Source organism: Phocoena phocoena, chromosome 16 (assembly GCF_963924675.1).
Source record: "Phocoena phocoena chromosome 16, mPhoPho1.1, whole genome shotgun sequence".
NCBI lineage: Eukaryota > Metazoa > Chordata > Mammalia > Artiodactyla > Phocoenidae > Phocoena > Phocoena phocoena.
In genome coordinates, this window is record NC_089234.1 from 19,036,199 (window position 1) to 19,053,791 (window position 17,593).

A 17,593-nucleotide genomic window follows, 5' to 3' on the forward strand; every position below is an offset into this window, starting at 1 on the left:
GGAAGCAGCAGCGTCAAGAAAAAACTGCCACGGTCCCAGTGAGTTCTGGAGCGACCTGGTCCTCCCATTTTTCAGCCTCTACTAAGTACAATAACTAAAGCTACGTCTGCCTTCTAGTAATAGTTCCTGGCACTGGTAATTACAACTCTGTCATCCCAGCAAAGCCTGGGATGGGTGGCGGGGGAGCTTGCATTTTGCAGGCAATGCCCTTTGGTTCTGGGAAGAGCAGGCCTTGGCAGGCTCACACTGGCTGGGGTCACCCAGAGCTGGCCTGAAACACATAGGGTGCCCTTCCCCACCCCCATGCCCAGGCCAGCCCCTAAGCAGCAGGACTCTGCCCCTCTCTCCTCCTCATTCTGCCCCTCTGCTCTCCACAGGGACCAAGCCTAAGTTGTTCCCCCACGCCCAGAAGTCTCTCTGCTAGGAACAGACCATGGAGGGTGAAGAGTTATGTAGCCCCAGTGAGAGGAAGCATAGTAGGTCTCAATAACTATTTCATAAATGAGTAACAATAGACAATGTGTATTAAGTACCTTCTACTGGAAGACACTGAGACCTTACCAGTACTCATTCAGCTAATCCTCAAAATAACCCTACATGGTAGGCATCTACTACCAGCCCTTACTTAGAGATGAAGAAAGCCAAGGAGAGAGGTTAAATAAGCAGCTTTTTGTCCCGCAGCCAGCTGGGATTTGAACCTAGGGAGTCAGATTCCACAGTCTGTGCTCTTAACCACTGCACCCAATTGTCTTTCCTCCACTGTGCTGCCTGAACTGGAGGAACAAGAGGGTCTCCAATTAGGAATCCTCAGTTCTGACATGAGCTTGCTGTGTGATCTTAGGTAAGAAAGTCTCTGGGCTTCAGTTTCCTCACCTGTCAAATGCAGAAAATAGTACCGTATGCCTGCTCCTGAGAGGGATGAGACAATAGGTCTCAAAGCTAATCAGAGGGGAGACCTTCAAGATGCGGGAGGAGTAAGACCTGGAGATCACCTTCCTCCCCACAAATACATCTACATGTGGAACAACTCCTATAGAACACCTACTGAACGCTGGCAGAAGACCTCAGACTTCCCAAAAGGGAACAGACACCTGAGGGCGGCCTACATGCAGAGGCAGGGCCAAACCAAAGCTGAACCCCAGGTTCTGTGCGAACAAAGAAGACAAAGGGAAATTTTTTGGTGCAGCCTCAGGAGCAGCGGTTTAAATCCCCACAATCAACTTGATGAAACCCGCATCTGCAGAATACCTGAATGGACAACAAATGTTCCCAGAATTGAGGCAGTGGACTTTGGGAGCAACTGTAGACTTGGGGTTTGCTTTCTGTGTCTGATTTGTTCCTGGTTTGTATGTTGATATTAGTTTAGTTTTTAGTGCTTGTCATCATTGGTGGATTTGTTTATCGGTTTGGTTGCTCTCTTCTTTTTTAAAAAATTATTATTTTTTCCATTTTTTCTCTTTTTGTGAGGGTGTATGTATATGTTTCTTTGTGTTATTTTGTCTGTTTAGATTTGCTCTTACCATTTGTCCTAGGATTCTGTTTGGGCTTCTTGTTGTTGTTTGTTTGTTTTCTTTTTATGAGTGTGTGTGTATACGATTCTTTGTGTGATTTTGTCTGTTTAGTTTTGCTTTTACCATTTTGTTTGGGGTTCTATCTGTTCATTTTTTTTTCTCCTAGTTTTCTTCCTTTTATTCCGAGCTGTGTGGCTGGCAGGGTCTTGGTGCTCCAGCTGGGTGTCAGGCCTGAGCCTCAGAGGTGGGAGAGCCGAGCCCAGAAGATTGGACCACCAGAGACCTCCCAGCCCCATGTAATATCAATCAGCGAGAGCTCTCCCAGAGATCTCTGTCTCAACACTAAGACCCAGCTCCACCCAACGGCCAGCAAGCTCCCATGCTGGACACCCCATGCCAAACAACTAGCAAGACAGGAACACAACACCATCCATTAGCAGAGAGGCTGCCTGAAGTCATACTAAGTACACAGACACCCCAAAACACACCACTGGACGTGGCCCTGCCCACCAGAAAGACAAGATCCAGCCCCACCCACCAGAACACAGGCACCCGTCCCCTCCATCAGGAAGCCTACACAAGCCACTGAACCAACCTTACCCACTGGGGGCAGACACCAAAAACAATGGGAACTATGAACCTGCAGCCTGCAAAAAGAAGACCCCAAACACAGTAAGTTAAACAAAAAGAGAAGACAGAGAAATATGCAGCACATGAAGGAGCAATGTAAAAACCCACCAGACCAAACAAATGAGGAGGAAATAGGCAGTCTACCTGAAAAAGAATTCAGAGTAATGATAGTAAAGATGATCCAAAATCTTGGGAATAGAATGGAGAAAAAACAAGAAACGTTTAACAAGAACCTAGAAGAACTAAAGAGCAAACAAACAATGATGAACAACACAATAAATGAAATTAAAAATTCTCGAGAAGGAATTAATAGCAGAATAACTGAGGCAGAAGGATGGATAAGTGACCTGAAAGACAAAGTAGTGGAAATAACTGCCACAGAGCAAAATAAAGAAAAAAGAATGAAAAGAATTGAGGACAGTCTCAGAGACTCTGGGACAACACTAAATGTACCAATGTTCGAATAATAGGGGTCCCAGAAGAAGAAGAGAAGAGAAAGGGTCTGAGAAAATATTGAAAGAGATTATAGCTGAAAGCTTCCCTAACGTGGGAAAGGAAATAGTCAAGTCCAGGAAGCACAGAGTCCCATGGAGGATAAATCCAAGGAGAAACACACCAAGACACATATTAATCAATCTATCAAAAATTACATACAAAGAAAAATATTAAAAGTAGCAAGGGAAAAGCAAAAAATAACATACAAGGGAATCCCCATAAGATTAACAGCTGATCTTTCAGCAGAAACTCTGCAAGCCAAAAGGGAGTGGCAGGACACATTTAAAGTGATGAAAGGGAAAAACCTACAACCAAGATTACTCCACCCAGCAAGCATCTCATTCAGATTCAACAGAGAAATTAAAACCTTTACAGACAAGCAAAAGTTAAGAGAATTCAGCACCACCAAACCTGATTTACAACAAATGCTAAAGGAACATCTCCAGGCAGGAAACACAAGAGAAGGAAAAGACCTACAAAAACAAACCCAAAACAATTAAGAAAATGTTAATAAGAACATACATATTGATAATTACCTTAAATGTAAATGGATTAAATGCTCCAACCAAAAGACACAGACTGGTTGAATGGATACAAAAACAAGACCCATATATATGCTGTCTACAAGAGACTCACTTCAGACCTAGGGACATGTACAGACTGAAAGTGAGGGGATGGAAAAAGATATTCCATGCAAATAGAAATCAAAAGAAAGCTGGAGTAGCAATACTCATATATCAGACAAAACAGACATTAAAATAAAGACTATTAGAAGAGACAAAGAAGGACACTACATAATGATCAAGGGATCAATCCAAGAAGAAGATATAACAATTGTAAATATTTATGCACCCAACATAGGAGCACCTCAATACATAAGGCAAATGCTAACAGCCATAAAAGGAGAAATCGACAGTAACACAGTAAGAGTAGGGGACTTTAACACTTCACTTTCACCGATGGACAGATGATACAGAATGAAAATAAATAAGGAAACACAGCTTTAAATGACACATTAGACCTGATGGACTTAACTGATATTTATAGGATATTCCATCCAAAAACAACAGAATACACTTTCTTCTCAAGTGCACATGGAACATTCTCCAGGATAGATCATATCTTGGGTCACAAATCAAGCCTTCATAAACTTAAGAAAACTGAAATTGTATCAAGTATCTTTTCTGACCACTACACTATGAAACTAGATATCAATTACAGGAAAAAAACTGTAAAAAATACGAACATATGGAGGCTGAACAATACGCTACTAAATAACCAAGAGATCACTGAAGAAATCAAAGAGGAAATCAAAAAATACCTAGAAACAAATGACAATGAAAACACAACGACCCAAAATCTGTGGGATACAGCAAAAGTAGTTCTAAGAGGGAAGTTTATAGCAATAAAACCCGACCTCAAGAAACAAGAAAAATCTCAAATAAACAACCTAAACTCACACCTAAAGCAATTAGAGAAAGAACAAAAACCATGCCAAAGTTAGCAGAAGGAAGGAAATCATAAAGATAAGATCAGAAATAAATGAAAAAGAAATGAAGGAAATGATAGCAAAGATCAATAAAACTAAAACCTGGTTCTTTGAGAAGAAAAACAAAATTGATAAACCATTAGCCAGACTCATTAAGAAAAAAAGGGAGAAGACTCTAATCAACAGAATTAGAAATGAAAAAGAAATAACTGACACTGCAAAAATACAAAGGATCATGAGAGATTACTACAAGCAACTATATGCCAATAAAATGGACAACCTGGAAGAAATGGACAAATTCTTAGAAAAGTACAACCTTCCAAGGCTGAACCATGAAGAAATAGAAAATATGAACAGGCCAATCATAAGCACTGAAATTGAAACTGTGATTAAAAATCTTCCAACAACAAAAAAAAATCTTCCAACAAACGAAAGCCCAGAACCAGGTAGCTTCACAGGCGGATTCTATCAAACATTTAGAGAAGCGCTAACACCTATCCTTCTCAAACTCTTCCAAAATATAGCAGAGGGAGGAACATTCTGAAACTCATTCTACGAGGTCACCATCACCCTGATACCAAAACCAGACAAATATGTCACAAAAAAAGAAAACTACAGGCCAATATCACTGATGAACATAGATGCAAAAATCCTCAACAAAATACTAGCAAACAGAATCCAACAGCACATTAAAAGGATCATATACCATGATCAAGTGGGGTTTATACCAGGAATGCAAGGATTCTTCAATATACACAATTCAGTCAATGTGATACACCATATTAACAAATTGAACGATAAAAACCATATGATAATCTCAATAGATGCAGAAAAAGCTTTGGAAAAAATTCAACACACATTTATGATAAAAAAATCTACAGAAAGTAGGCATAGAGGGAACCTACCTGAACATAATAAAGGCCATATATGATAAACCCACAGCCAACAGCATTCTCAATGGTGAAAAATTGAAACCATTTCCACTAAGATCAGGCACAAGACAACGTTGCCCACTCTCATTGCTATTATTCAACATAGTTTTGGAAGCTTTAGCCATGGCAATCAGAGAAGAAAAAGAAATAAAAGGAATACAAATCGGAAAAGAAGAAGTAAAACTGTCACTGTTTGCAGATGACATGATACTATACATAGAGGATTCTAAAGATGCTACCAGAAAATTACTAGAGCTAATCAATGAATTTGGTAAAGTAACAAGATACAAAATTAATGCACAGAAATCTCTTACATTCGTATACACTAATGGATGAAATATCTGAAAGAGAAATTAAGGGAACGCTCCCATTTACCACTGCAACAAAAAGAATAAAATACCTAGGAATAAACCTACCCAAGGAGACAAAAGTCCTGCATGCAGAAAACTATAAGACACTGATGAAAGAAATTAAAGACGATACAAACAGATGGAGAGATATACCATGTTCTTGGATTGGAAGAATCCACATTGAGAAAATGACTATACTACCCAAAGCAATCTACAGACTCAATGCAATCCCTATCAAACTACCAATGGCATTTTTCACAGAACTAGAACAAAACACTTTATAATTTGTATGGAAACACAAAAGACCCTGAATAGCCAAAGCAATCCTGAGAAAGAAAAAAAGAGCTGGAGGAATCAGACTCCCTGACTTCAGATTATACTACAAAGCTACAATAATCAAGACAGTATGGTACAGGCACAAAAACAGAAATATAGATAATGGAACAGGATAGAAAGCCCAGAGATAAACCCATGCACATATGGTCACCTTATCTTTGATAAAGGAGGCAAGAATATACAATGGAGAAAAGACAGCCTCTTCAATAAGTGGTGCTGGGAAACTGGACAGCTACATGTAAAAGAATAAAATTAGAACACTCCCTAACACCATCCACAAAAATAAACTCAAAATGGATTAAAGATCTAAATGTAATGCCAGACAGCATAAAACTCTTAGAGGATAACATAGGCAGAACACTCTATGACATAAATCACAGCAAGACCCTTTCGACCCACCTCCTAGAGAAATGGAAATAAAAGCAAAAATTAATGAATGGGAACTAATGAAACGTAAAAGCTTTTGCATAGCAAAGGAAACCATAAACGAGACAAAAAGACAACCCTCAGAATGGGTGAAAATATTTGCAAACGAAGCAACTGACAAAGGATTAATCTCCCAAATATACAAGCTCAATATCAAAAAAACAAACAACCCAATCCAAAAATGGGCAGAAGACCTAAATAGACATTTCTCCAAAGAAGATATACAGATTGCCAACAAACAAATGAAAAGATGCTCAACATCACCCATCATTAGAGAAATGTAAATCAAAACTACAATGAGGTATCACCTCACACCAGTCAGAATGGCCATCACCAAAAAATCTATAAAAAATAAATGCTGGAGAGGGTGTGGAGAAAAGGGAACCCTCTTGCACTGTTGGTGGGAATGTAAATTGATACAGCCACTACGGAGAACAGTATGGAGGTTCCTTAAAAAACTCAAAATAGAACTACCATAGGACCCAGCAATCCCACTACTGGGCATATACCCTGAGAAAACCATAATTCAAAAAGAGTCATGTACCACAGTGTTCACTGCAGCACTATTTACAATAGCCAGGACATGGAAGCAACCTAAGTGTCCATCGACAGATGAATGGATAAAGAAGATGTGGCACATATATACAATGGAATATTAGCCATAAAAAGAAATGAAATTGAGTTATTTGTAGTGAGCTGGATGGACCTAGAGTCTGTCATACAGAGAGAAGTCAGAAAGAGAAAAACAAATACTGTATGCTAACACATATATATGGAATCTAAAAAAAATGGTTCTGATGAACCTAGCGGTAGGACAGGAATAAAGACGCAGATGTAGAGAATGGACTAGAGGACTTGGGGAAGGGGAAGGGGAAGCTGGGATGAAGTAACAGTAGCATTGAGATATATACACTCCCAAATGTAAAATAGATAGCTAGTGGGAAGCAGCTGCATAGCACTGGGAGATCAGCTTGGTGCTTTGTGACCACCTAGAGAGGTGGGATAAGGAGGGTTGGAGGGAGATGTAAAAGGGAGGGGTTATGGGGATATATGTATACATATAGCTGATTCACTTTGTTATACAGCAGAAACTACCACGACATTGTAAAGCAATTACACTCCGATAAATATGTTAAAAAAAATCTAATCGGAGACTATAATCAAGAATAAAAGTACAATATGTAATAGCCCCAAGCCAGAAACAACCCAAATGCCCATCAACAGCTGAATGAATAAACAAAATGTGATCTACCCATAACCACAATGCAATACTCAACAAGAAATAGAAACCAACTATCCATACACCCAACAATTTGGATGAATCTCAGAATAATTATTGAGTGAAAAAAGCCAGGCAACAAGAGTACATACAGTATAATTCCCTTTACATAAAATTCTAGAATGCAAACTAATATTTAGTGACAGGAAGGAGGGCAGTGGTTACTTGGGGACTGAGGGTGGGAGCGAAGGATTACAAAGGAGTATCAGGAAATATGGGGGGTGAGGAATATGTTCACTACGTTGGTTGTGGTGATGGTCTCACAGGTGTATACGTGTGTCAAAATTCATCAAATTGTGCACCTTATGTGCACTTCATTAACATCAATTATACCTCAATAGAGCTGTGTTTTAAAAACTAAAATGAGCTACCATTTTCCTCCTAACATGTTGGTAAAGATTAAAAACTGATAAGATCCAAAGTTGGCGAGGATGTGGGGAATGAGTACTCTCACCTGAGGTGGCACTGAAAACTGGTATCATCTTTTCTGGGAGCAATTTAGTGGCAATTATGAGAATATGAAATACAAATATATATGGACATCCCCCCTCCCCCGGGCCAGGATGTCATCCTCCAGAAACCCTGGTTCACACACAAAGGTGACAGTGCGTTTGGAAGACAACAAAGCTCAGAGGCAGCATGGCACAGGGACTCTAAGTGCTGGGGTTTGAATCCTGACTCCAGTCTGGGCTGTTCGTTAGCTTTGCAACCCTGCATCTCATTTTTTATCTGTGATCTAGGGATAAAAATATTACTTACCTCACAGGTGTTTTGAGAGTTCAATGAGAAAAATACTAGAAGTCGTGCCTACATGGTAAATGATAAAAGCCTAACTATTATAGCATTTTAATAATGGAAAAAAAACAGAAAACATAACGTTCATCAGTAGAGGAATGGATCGAGAATGTGTGGTACAGCTTTTAAGATGGAATATTTGCAGTGGTTAAGAAGAATGCATTCTCTATGTACTGATGTGAAGAGATCTCTAAGACACACTGTTACGTTATAAAAGCAAACTGCACAACATCATGTGTATAGTTTGATCCTATTTTTGTGGGAGAAGAACTATCTGTGGGTATGACAGTGGCTACCTCTGGCGAGGGGGAGAGACTGGAGGGAAGAGATACAACATTTAATATTTACTTCATATGGTTTTTTAAATTGGTTATAGTAATCTTTCACACTTTTTATAATAAAAAATAAAATAAAACATGAATTATACGGTAGCAGAATTTATTTTTAATTTTTGCCTGTGTGTGTCATACAGATTTCTAAGTTCCTAGATACCAAGAGACTTGTGTTCCATTTTTCAGTTCCCCCTGAGTGTCTCACGGAGCGCCCCGTTATCCAGGAGGGGTTGCTGACTAAGTGAATGCATAAATGAACTGTCTAGCACCTTTTTCCTGAAAGGCAGTCTTTGCAACTATTTTCCAACATTAAAAAACCCAGGGCCTTCTGGCAATCATCTTAGTTCATTCTAAGGTCAGTGTGTATTTGCTTTTTTTAGTTTTTGTCCTGGAGCATACTGGACGCTATGCAGCAAACGCATCCTTTAAAAAAAAAAGAAAGATTGCTCTTTGAATCTGACTAAATGGCATACTTGGAGGACTGGAAACAGAACGAAATTTTTAAAAGCAGATGAAAAGGAAAAAAGGAAACTTGATGGAAAGGGTGAGCCTCCATGTTGACTAGCCCCTCAGGGGCTAACTGACTTGCTAATAAAGGACTTGCAGTGACTGGAAAAAAAAACCCAAAAACATTCCTGGGTATGACTTGTTTGAGGACATGCAGTTACCCAGCATGGGAAGGACAGGGGCCCACGTCTCTGTTCAGTGCTCTTCTATCAACTATATAGGGTCTGCCCAAGACACAGTCTATTTAGCATCTATGGCTGAGAGAAGCTGGTCTCTCAAAGAGAAAACAAGGCAGCGTTGTTTTGAGAAGGGCTGGGGCCAGGAGGGCAGGGAAGACCTTAGCAGAAGAGGTGCGTTTCTTTTTTTAAACATCTTTATTGGAGTATAATTGCTTTACAATGTTGTGTTGGTTTCTGCTGTATAACAAAGTGAGTCAGCTATTGGCTTTACGGCAGCTGCCGGCCTCTGCTTCCCTGGCTGAATAAGGGCTGTATGGTCAGGAATAAAGCATTTCCTGACAGGGAAAACAAGTCTCTGCTCTGGCTCCCAGGGCAGTGCCATTCAAAGTCTGGCCCCATGAGGTATCTAGTCTACTGTGGGAGACTGAAATTTCAAGAAACTTTAAGGCAGACACGAAAGACAACAAAATGACAAAAAGCCCTCTCAAGCTCTTAGATGTTATTACAGGACTACCCTTTCCTGGAGCCAAATTCTCAGGAAGGACTGTGTATTTCACCCACCTAGAGGAATGCTAAGTTCACTGAACACATCCTCAGGTTCCCAGGAAGGCAAAGAAAGGGGCTGTTTCAGCTCCACTTCAGCGTATTCCAGTGACCTCACGTCCAGAGATTTCATTTCCATGTACCTGGAGTTATCTGCAAAACATGAGCCAGGGCAAAGCGGTAATGAAACACAACATGCCTCAAAGGATCCCTGCAACTGTACTCCTTGCACTGTGTGATGGGAAACAGTCCCTTGTGCCGCTTAATAACGTGAGACTAGGCCAGGGCTGCTAATTAGAACCAAAGTGCTATAACAAAGAGCTTTTTCCGCTGCCAAAAGAATGCCACACGCAAGAAAACTTGGCAAGCAGCTGCATCAGGTCTGTGGGGGGATGGGCTGCTGATGCCTTCGGTTGGGATGATCTATCCCCATGTTCCCGGTTCAGTAACAACTCCATCTCTGCAGGCAGAAGAATTATTGAAGTGCAAAAATTGTGCTGATGTCCACAGAAGCACTGAGGCGGGCAGAAAAGGCAATGCCATTCTCACCCCAAGCCTGTCGAGCAGTGTTATTAAATATGAACTCCAAACACTGGCTAAGCTAATAAGCCATTAACACCAGTGCATGTCGAGACCTATACCGCAAAATACAAGGGGTTCAATCAGAGCAAGGTGACAACACTTCGCTCCTTTATTCTTGCCTTCCGTAGACACAGCCCAGGCCTCAGTGTTTCTCTAGCAACAAGGCAGCTCACAGCAGAGTTTCCATGGAGACTCAGATCCACACAGGTGAAAAACAGCTCAGGTCAGCTTGACATGGAGGGAAGTCCAAGTCCACTTACCAGCTCGTGCCAACCACAGAGCACTGGGTTGACATGTTTATTTTTAAGCCCTTCCTCTATATTTTCTGCCCTCGACTCTTATCCCCCTGACTTCAAACTCTGGAATGCTGCAGGCTTTCTGCAAAATGAATTTCTAGCTATTTTCACTGAGAGAAAATTGAGGACTACTCTCCCCTCCCCCACAGTCCTTGATGGATCTTTAGTTTCCACTTGGCACAGAAGACAGGGCTTAGCCTATTTTAAACTCTGTCTTTCATGATGTCACAGTGCCAGGCACAGACACACATCACCTCCACTGGAGGTGGAGGAGCTCCCGGGACAAGTCTTGCTTCACTGTCAGATGCTGGAGAAAAGTGGGTCTGAGGTGGTGAGAATGGGAACCACCCATGCCCCTTCATGAGCCCCTCATTCTTCCCTCTGCCTGTTCCTTTCTCAGCCTCCCACGCTCCCGCCCCCTCACTCAGGCCTCACAGAAACAACGGCCTGGGTGGTCCTCGGTGGTGCAGGCAAGAGAGGCTGCTTGCTGATCCTTAGGAACTAAAGCTCCTTTGATAACTCCAAACATTTGCTAATTTAGTTGGCACAGTCCATCTGGGATCCCGTAAATTCAGAGAAGTCCGTCCTATCTGAGCTTGCTTCTCAGAAACGTGTGGCCACCCATCCGACTTCCTTTACACCAATTGCCTAAAAGCTCTAACAATTTAGCCAGGCTGTTAAGCTTGCCTTCTGCACCAGCTTTCAGGCTGGCTGAAACCTTACTTCTGTTCGTTCCAGCCTGCACATGCCCATACGCTGCTCTAGGGAAGCAGTGGTCCGATCAACCCAACCGCACAGGAGAAAAAGGAGGTAGTTACCCTGGGTCGACACTCCGTGGCAAGCGTGGCTTTGGAGGTCTGTTTCGGTGAGGGGGCTGGCTTTCTCCTCCAAGGGGCTGCCTTCACCAGCCCCATCTTCCAGGGTCCCCCTGGCCTTACAGTCATCAAGAAAGGGGCCAGGCTGCCAGGCCCTCTCCTCTGCTGGCCTGGGGGAAGACATTTGCTGGAGTGTAGGGGCCAGACGAACATCTGAGCTCTCTGCTCCCTTTGCCTGCTTCTCGTAGCAATCTGAGCCCTCCAGTGCGAGGCCCGTCTCGCATTCAGCTGGCTTCCGCTCAACATCCAGATTTAGGCCAGGCGTTTCCACGTCCACGTCACTGGGGCAGCTCATGGAAGCAGACGGCAGTTCTTTGGGCGACTCGAGGCTGATTTCCGCAGCCTCCTTACCTACGGTCTTGACTCCCTCCTTGGTGAACTCTTTGGTTAAGTCCAGGTCTAAGGTGGTTGTCACACAGGGACATATCTCTGGACAGATTGTGTCCTTCTGTTCGATGGGCACAGTTTCCTCCAGTTCTGGGATGTCCGGTTCCATGATAAAATCTTCTTCCTCCCCCACCTCGTCCACTGTAACCAGCTCCTCCATGTTCGTGGGGCACCAGCTCTCCCCCTCTGCCTCACTTCCACTTTCCGAATCTTGCTCCTGAATACAAATGAGGAATGGAGGTCAGAGGGTGGCTGAGGAATGGGTCTTGGTATTTAACCAGAAGAGGGTGCAAACCTTGACCACAGGACCCCTCAAACCAGAAAGATGCTAAGCAATCTTACTCCTACCTGGGAACATTTACTGGGTAATTAGGAGCTGTAAATCACTGTGACGAGTGATGAGAAGTCTCTTATCATTGATTTATCCCTAGGATGAGGCTCCAAACAGCACAGGAATTGGAATAAGCCCTTAATGTTTAACCCACCAAGTGGACAAAGAATTTCAACTCCTGGTATATAGTAGGTGCTCAATAAATAGTTTTTTCTTTTGTTTTGTTTAGTTGTTTTTTTAGTTGTGGGCAACACACTTTTTATTCAGTAATGTGGCTTAGAGGTGTTTCTATATCATCGGATCTACATCTACACCTTAACTGTTAATGCCCATGTAGGATTCCAATGAAAGTTACTTAGCCTGCTTCCTAATAACAGATATCAATCTCTGCTCATCTTTTTCTGATCAATTTCTGGAAATTTTATTTTTTTTAATTCCGAAAAATAAATAGTTTTTGAACAAATGAATGATTGAGTTGTAAGCGCTACAGGCATCAACTTGCTGGAGCTATTTCCTTGCAAGTAGGGCATCACTAAATGTTAACTGCAGCAAAGGTCCCTACAAAATCCTCCCAAACAACCTCTCCCAGCAAGGGTGCAACCCTCCGTAGCCATGGCTCAAACTTGGCCCCTCCCGAAACTTTCTCCTTGCTTCCCCAGCAGCCCATGGACCCAGCAGCCAGCTTTAGGAGATCAGTTTCCCTGCCAGCGATACTCATCTCTCTGCCTCTCCTGGCCGGAAAGGCACGAAGCTGGCCACGTTCCAAGGACGCTTCTTTTTGCTGTGGCAGCCCCAGCCCTGTAACTGGGTTTTTCATTTTAATTAAGTAAAATAATGTTTACAAGCACGGTAGATGTTTTGTTAATCCCAGGGTCAGGGCCTGCTGAGGTTCAGGACCCCAGCTTGAGTACCCAAAGCCCCCTTCCTCCTCCAGCCCCTCCCAAGGCAGCTGCCTATTTTGGGAGCCTGGCTCTGAAGCCTGAGTCTTTTTTGGGCACATGTTTTCTCTTATAAGCGCAGCCAAGTTACTGAAGACTGAGGCAGAGCCCAGGCATGTGGTAAAGATTTCCTCAATAAAGACTGTGCAAGGATCCCAGGCAAAGCCATTCCTCCAAGAAGTGCTGGCTTCATTCACAGACCCGCTGGTGGGGTCTCAGGCACATCCCATGCAGCAAGCAGGTCATCACCCGGCAGGATGGGGATGCCTGTGACTTGGAGCCCAGTGGCTGTTGTGTTGAAGTGGCTACACTGCCAGCATCTGGGACAAACTTTACCTTCCTTGACTTTGTGTTCTCTGCATCAGAGGACTCTGTTTCTTTCTCCTGCCTGCCCAGATGCAGGGGGCTCTCTTCCATGCTGTCCTGTTCCTCTTTTTCAGCCTTACCAAAGGAAGAGCAGAACAAATCAACAGTGAGAAGTGGCAGAGGGCACGCCAAGAGGAAAACACTATTGAGCACAGCTAATGCTGTCGGATGTGTTTCACACACATCACTTCCTTTATCCTCACAGAACCCCTCAGAGGCAGGTGCTATTATCATCTTCATTATACAGATGGGGAAACTGAGGCTCAGAGAGGTTAAGTAACTTGTTCAAGGTCACACAAACGGAGGCACAGAAATGTCTTCATGGCTGGCCTGAGGGCTTTAGGGAGACAGACGTCCCTGGCAAACTGGGTACTTTTTGCAGCTGTATAATCTGTAGACAGTGAGGGTGAGTAAAGGGGCCAAGGGGGAACTGACCCTGGGGTTCACAACCATCATGGTGACATCTCACCAACAGATCAGTCTTAGCCATAAAAAAAATCACCTCCAGGCCACTTATGGGTAGGAAGGGTGTTGTCACCCAATCAGGGCCCCTCTCACCTCTCTTTTGCCTTATCTCTGTCGTAGAGCTATAGCCCCAACTAGCAATCCCGCCCCGTCTTCCTTCCTCCTATTCCCTCCCTCAGATTAAGTCCCTCACACTAGTGCTCATGTCTGGGAAATTGAACAACTGAAAGCAGATGTTTGCTTTGAGAATTAGGGTCTCTGACCAGCCTTGAAAACAGGGGTCAGCCAACTACAGTCCTCAAGCCAAATCTGATTCAGTTCCTCTTTTTTGTACAGTCTGCGAATTAACAATGCTTCTCATGTCTCTAAATGGCTGTATGTTAAATGCTTATATTATATTAGCTACATAATATCCTCAATTTTGCCTTGTGGCCCATATGCCTAAAATAGTTACTCTCTGGTGTTTTGTAGAAAAAGTTTGCCAATCCCCATTTCAGAAGGTTGAGGAGGACATTCTCCCATGACAAACTTTGGCCACCAAATCAATCACTGTTCCTGGGCATTCTTGGGAGCAAGTTGCATTTTCTCGACAATTTTGGCCGAGGTTGGCTCAAAGTAAACCACTCTCGCTCTGATTTCTTAAGAGAAGACACACCCGTCTTTGCCGACAAGGAGGCAGCCGGGGCAGGAGCTCAGGGCTGACGGGTTTAACCAGTTGTTATGGGACAGGAGAAGACGGTTTAAATCCTCGAGTCTTTGCTCCTTCCGGTGTTCAGAGCGGAAGTTCTGCTCCAGCCTTCTGAGCCAACCTGAGCTCAAAGCAGCTCCGAATGCCTTTTTAGCCCTCAGAATCCAGAGCTTCTACCAACAGGGGACCACTTTTCTTTATTTTTGTCTTCCTGAATAAATTATCCATGGCCCTCCCTTGTCAAAATAAATAGCCCTTACCCTTCCCAGGCAGTTCCTGCAGCACACGCCCATGTCAACACAGTGAAGAGACTCCCTCCAGTTCAAGCTGGGAGAGGCAGGGACAGCCTGGCCGCCAAAAGCCCCCCGCCAGGCGGACCTGCTCTCCCTCCCTGCAGGCAAAGGAGATAGAGCAGTGCCTTTCAGTGCACCCCTGGCCCTGGGAGCATTTCCAGGTGACAGCAGCTTACAGGGAACAGACAAATGCAACCAAGGCACTCATCCCATCCCGCCACCAAGCAGCTCAGGGAGCAATGTGTTAGGTCCCAACTGCTGCAAGCAGGGCTGCCACCACAGGGCCGGGGTTACTGCTAAACCACCTCCTAGGTGGTCTTCCACTTCTGCTCTGTAGCCCCCTCCCAAGTGTATTCTCCCCGAGGTGATGAGGAATGATGACTCCAAAATGCAAAATCTATCATATCCTCACTGCACCTTCTTGCTTGAACATTTCGTTCTCTTCTCCTTTGCTTCGCCCAGTAAATACCCACCTTTCCTTTCAATCCCAGCAGCCACACATCCTAACCAAGGAGAGCCTCTGATTCGTTACAGGCAGTGGTCCCTAACCTTTTTGGCACCAGGGACTGGTTTTGTGGAAGACAGTTTTTCCATGGACGGGGAGGGATGGGGGGGGCGGGGGATGGCTCAGGCGGTAACGCCAGTGACGGGAGCCGCAGGTGAAGCTTTGCTCGCCTGCCGCCACTCACCTCCTGCTGTGCAGCCGGGTTCGTAACCGGAGGTTAGGGGACCCCTGCTTACTGGCACTAACAGCACTGTATCCTCCATCTCCTTAGCACTTCACACTCACACTCGTGTACTCATTTAAGGAATTATTTGATTAGCTGTTTTTCATTAGACCATGAGCTCCATGAGATCAAGAGTCATTTTAGCTTTGGCTCACAACTGCAGCCCCAGTGCTAGGTGCTCCACGAACACTGGGCAGTACGAGAATGGAGACAGGTAGGAGAAGGTGGAGTGAACAACAAGTACACACCTGCCTCCCAGCATGCTTGGGTCTCTGTCTGGGCTTTGAACTGAACATAAGTGGGTTTGCTATTTCTGTCTCCTAGGGATTGTTTATACTGGGGGCTGCATTCTGGGGACACCTGGGGCTCCATCTGGCCCACAGACATGTTTTGTTCTATACAGTTTCTAAAACATGGGAAATTTCATACAGATACCTGCATCTGGACTTTGGTCTTGCTCTAAGAGATGGGAAATCTGACAACACAGGGCAGCTGTGCCTGAATGGCAGCCACAGAATGGAGCTGAGCAGTAGCTGCCCCAGCAGACAGGTACCTCCTGCTTGGTCCACCACGGTCCCAGCTCTCCACCTTGGCTTCAATCATGCTGTCTGGTCTGTGTCAGCTGCCTGGCTTCCCTTCTCTAGGCACCTGGCTCTGTAAACCCTGATGCCCCTTCCAGGAAAGTGGGGGAGCGCTTCTTTTCCAAGTCTCCCTATTCAGTGACTTGACTTCTTTCTTTTACCTCTGGTCTCATGGTCAGGGCTGGGCCTCATGTCTGGCTGTGGCCACCCAGAAACACTGAGCAGTGCACACACTGGCTTCCCCAGCACTGGGCACTCTCTCCAGAATCTCCCAGGGTTTCCCGTGAGCACAAGCTTGTTAAAGTCCTACAGCAGCCTTGTGATCACACCCATTTCACAAACAAGAAAACTGAGGCTAAGAAGAACAGGGTGTGACTTGGTTCTCAGATGCCAGGCCTCTACCTCCAGAGTCTGGGTTCAGTCATTCATCCCTTCAACAAATACTTACTGAATGCCCACTCTGGGCCAAGCCCTAATCTAGGAGCTGGGGGCAGGGCAGTGAGCACAGCAGACAAAAATTCCTGCCCTCATGGAGGTTACATGGGGGATGGGGGTAGGGGAGGGTTGGGAGGGAGAGCAGACTGTAAATAAAATAAAGACATTAGGGGATAGGTCAGAAGGAGACAGATGCCACTGAGAAAAAGAAAGCAGGGAAGGAAAAGAAGTGGGTTGGGATGTTGTGATTTTATGTGGTGGCCAGGAATAAACTTTGGAGACTGTGACGGTGAGTAGGGAGCCACATGGACTTTGGTGGGGGAGGGGCTCCCAGGCAGGGGAACATGTGAAAAGGCCCTGTGGTGGGAGGTGCCTGGTATATCATAAGAAAGGCAGGGACCCTGTCCTCAGCCCTGCTGCCTTCATTCCCCAAGTTTAGTCACTGCCTGTTCTCGGACTCCTGGAGCAACCCTGTGGGTTCTAGGTTGTTCTCAAGATTGTGATGAGAAGTTTGAGATCAGTGAGGCAAACTCTTTGTTCTGCTGTTATTCCATCAAATGGTATTGGCTGCCTGGCTCCAAACCCACAGAAACAATCTGTTGCGGACCCCAACAAGTCCCTACTGACCCCACTCTAGGGCTATTAGAGGCAGAACCTACTAGAAGGACAGAATTGTGGGGAAACCCACGGGGCCTTTCTGGGAAGCTTTTTTTGCATCAGGGGCTCTTAGGATGATCCACAGCGTGCGTCACCATGAATGAGCAATGTTGTGCAAACCAGTGAAAGTAGGGTGGGTACAATAGGAGAAGTTACCAAAGAAGAGT

The 17,593-nt window shown here is 44.4% G+C and overlaps 1 protein-coding gene across 1 annotated transcript in view; it reads right to left on the reverse strand.

The window, feature by feature from the left end:
- The window catches only part of RBM20 (RNA binding motif protein 20), a 202,906-nt gene that overhangs the window by 6,677 nt on the left and 178,636 nt on the right, over window positions 1-17,593 (reverse strand). Inside the window, exons 12-14 of the mRNA XM_065893886.1 lie at window positions 13,550-13,654; window positions 11,501-12,161; window positions 9,823-9,957 (exon numbers count right to left, since the gene is read on the reverse strand). Of these exons, the coding sequence (XP_065749958.1) occupies window positions 9,823-9,957; window positions 11,501-12,161; window positions 13,550-13,654 (901 nt within the window). The remainder of the gene's footprint in view (window positions 1-9,822; window positions 9,958-11,500; window positions 12,162-13,549; window positions 13,655-17,593) is intronic.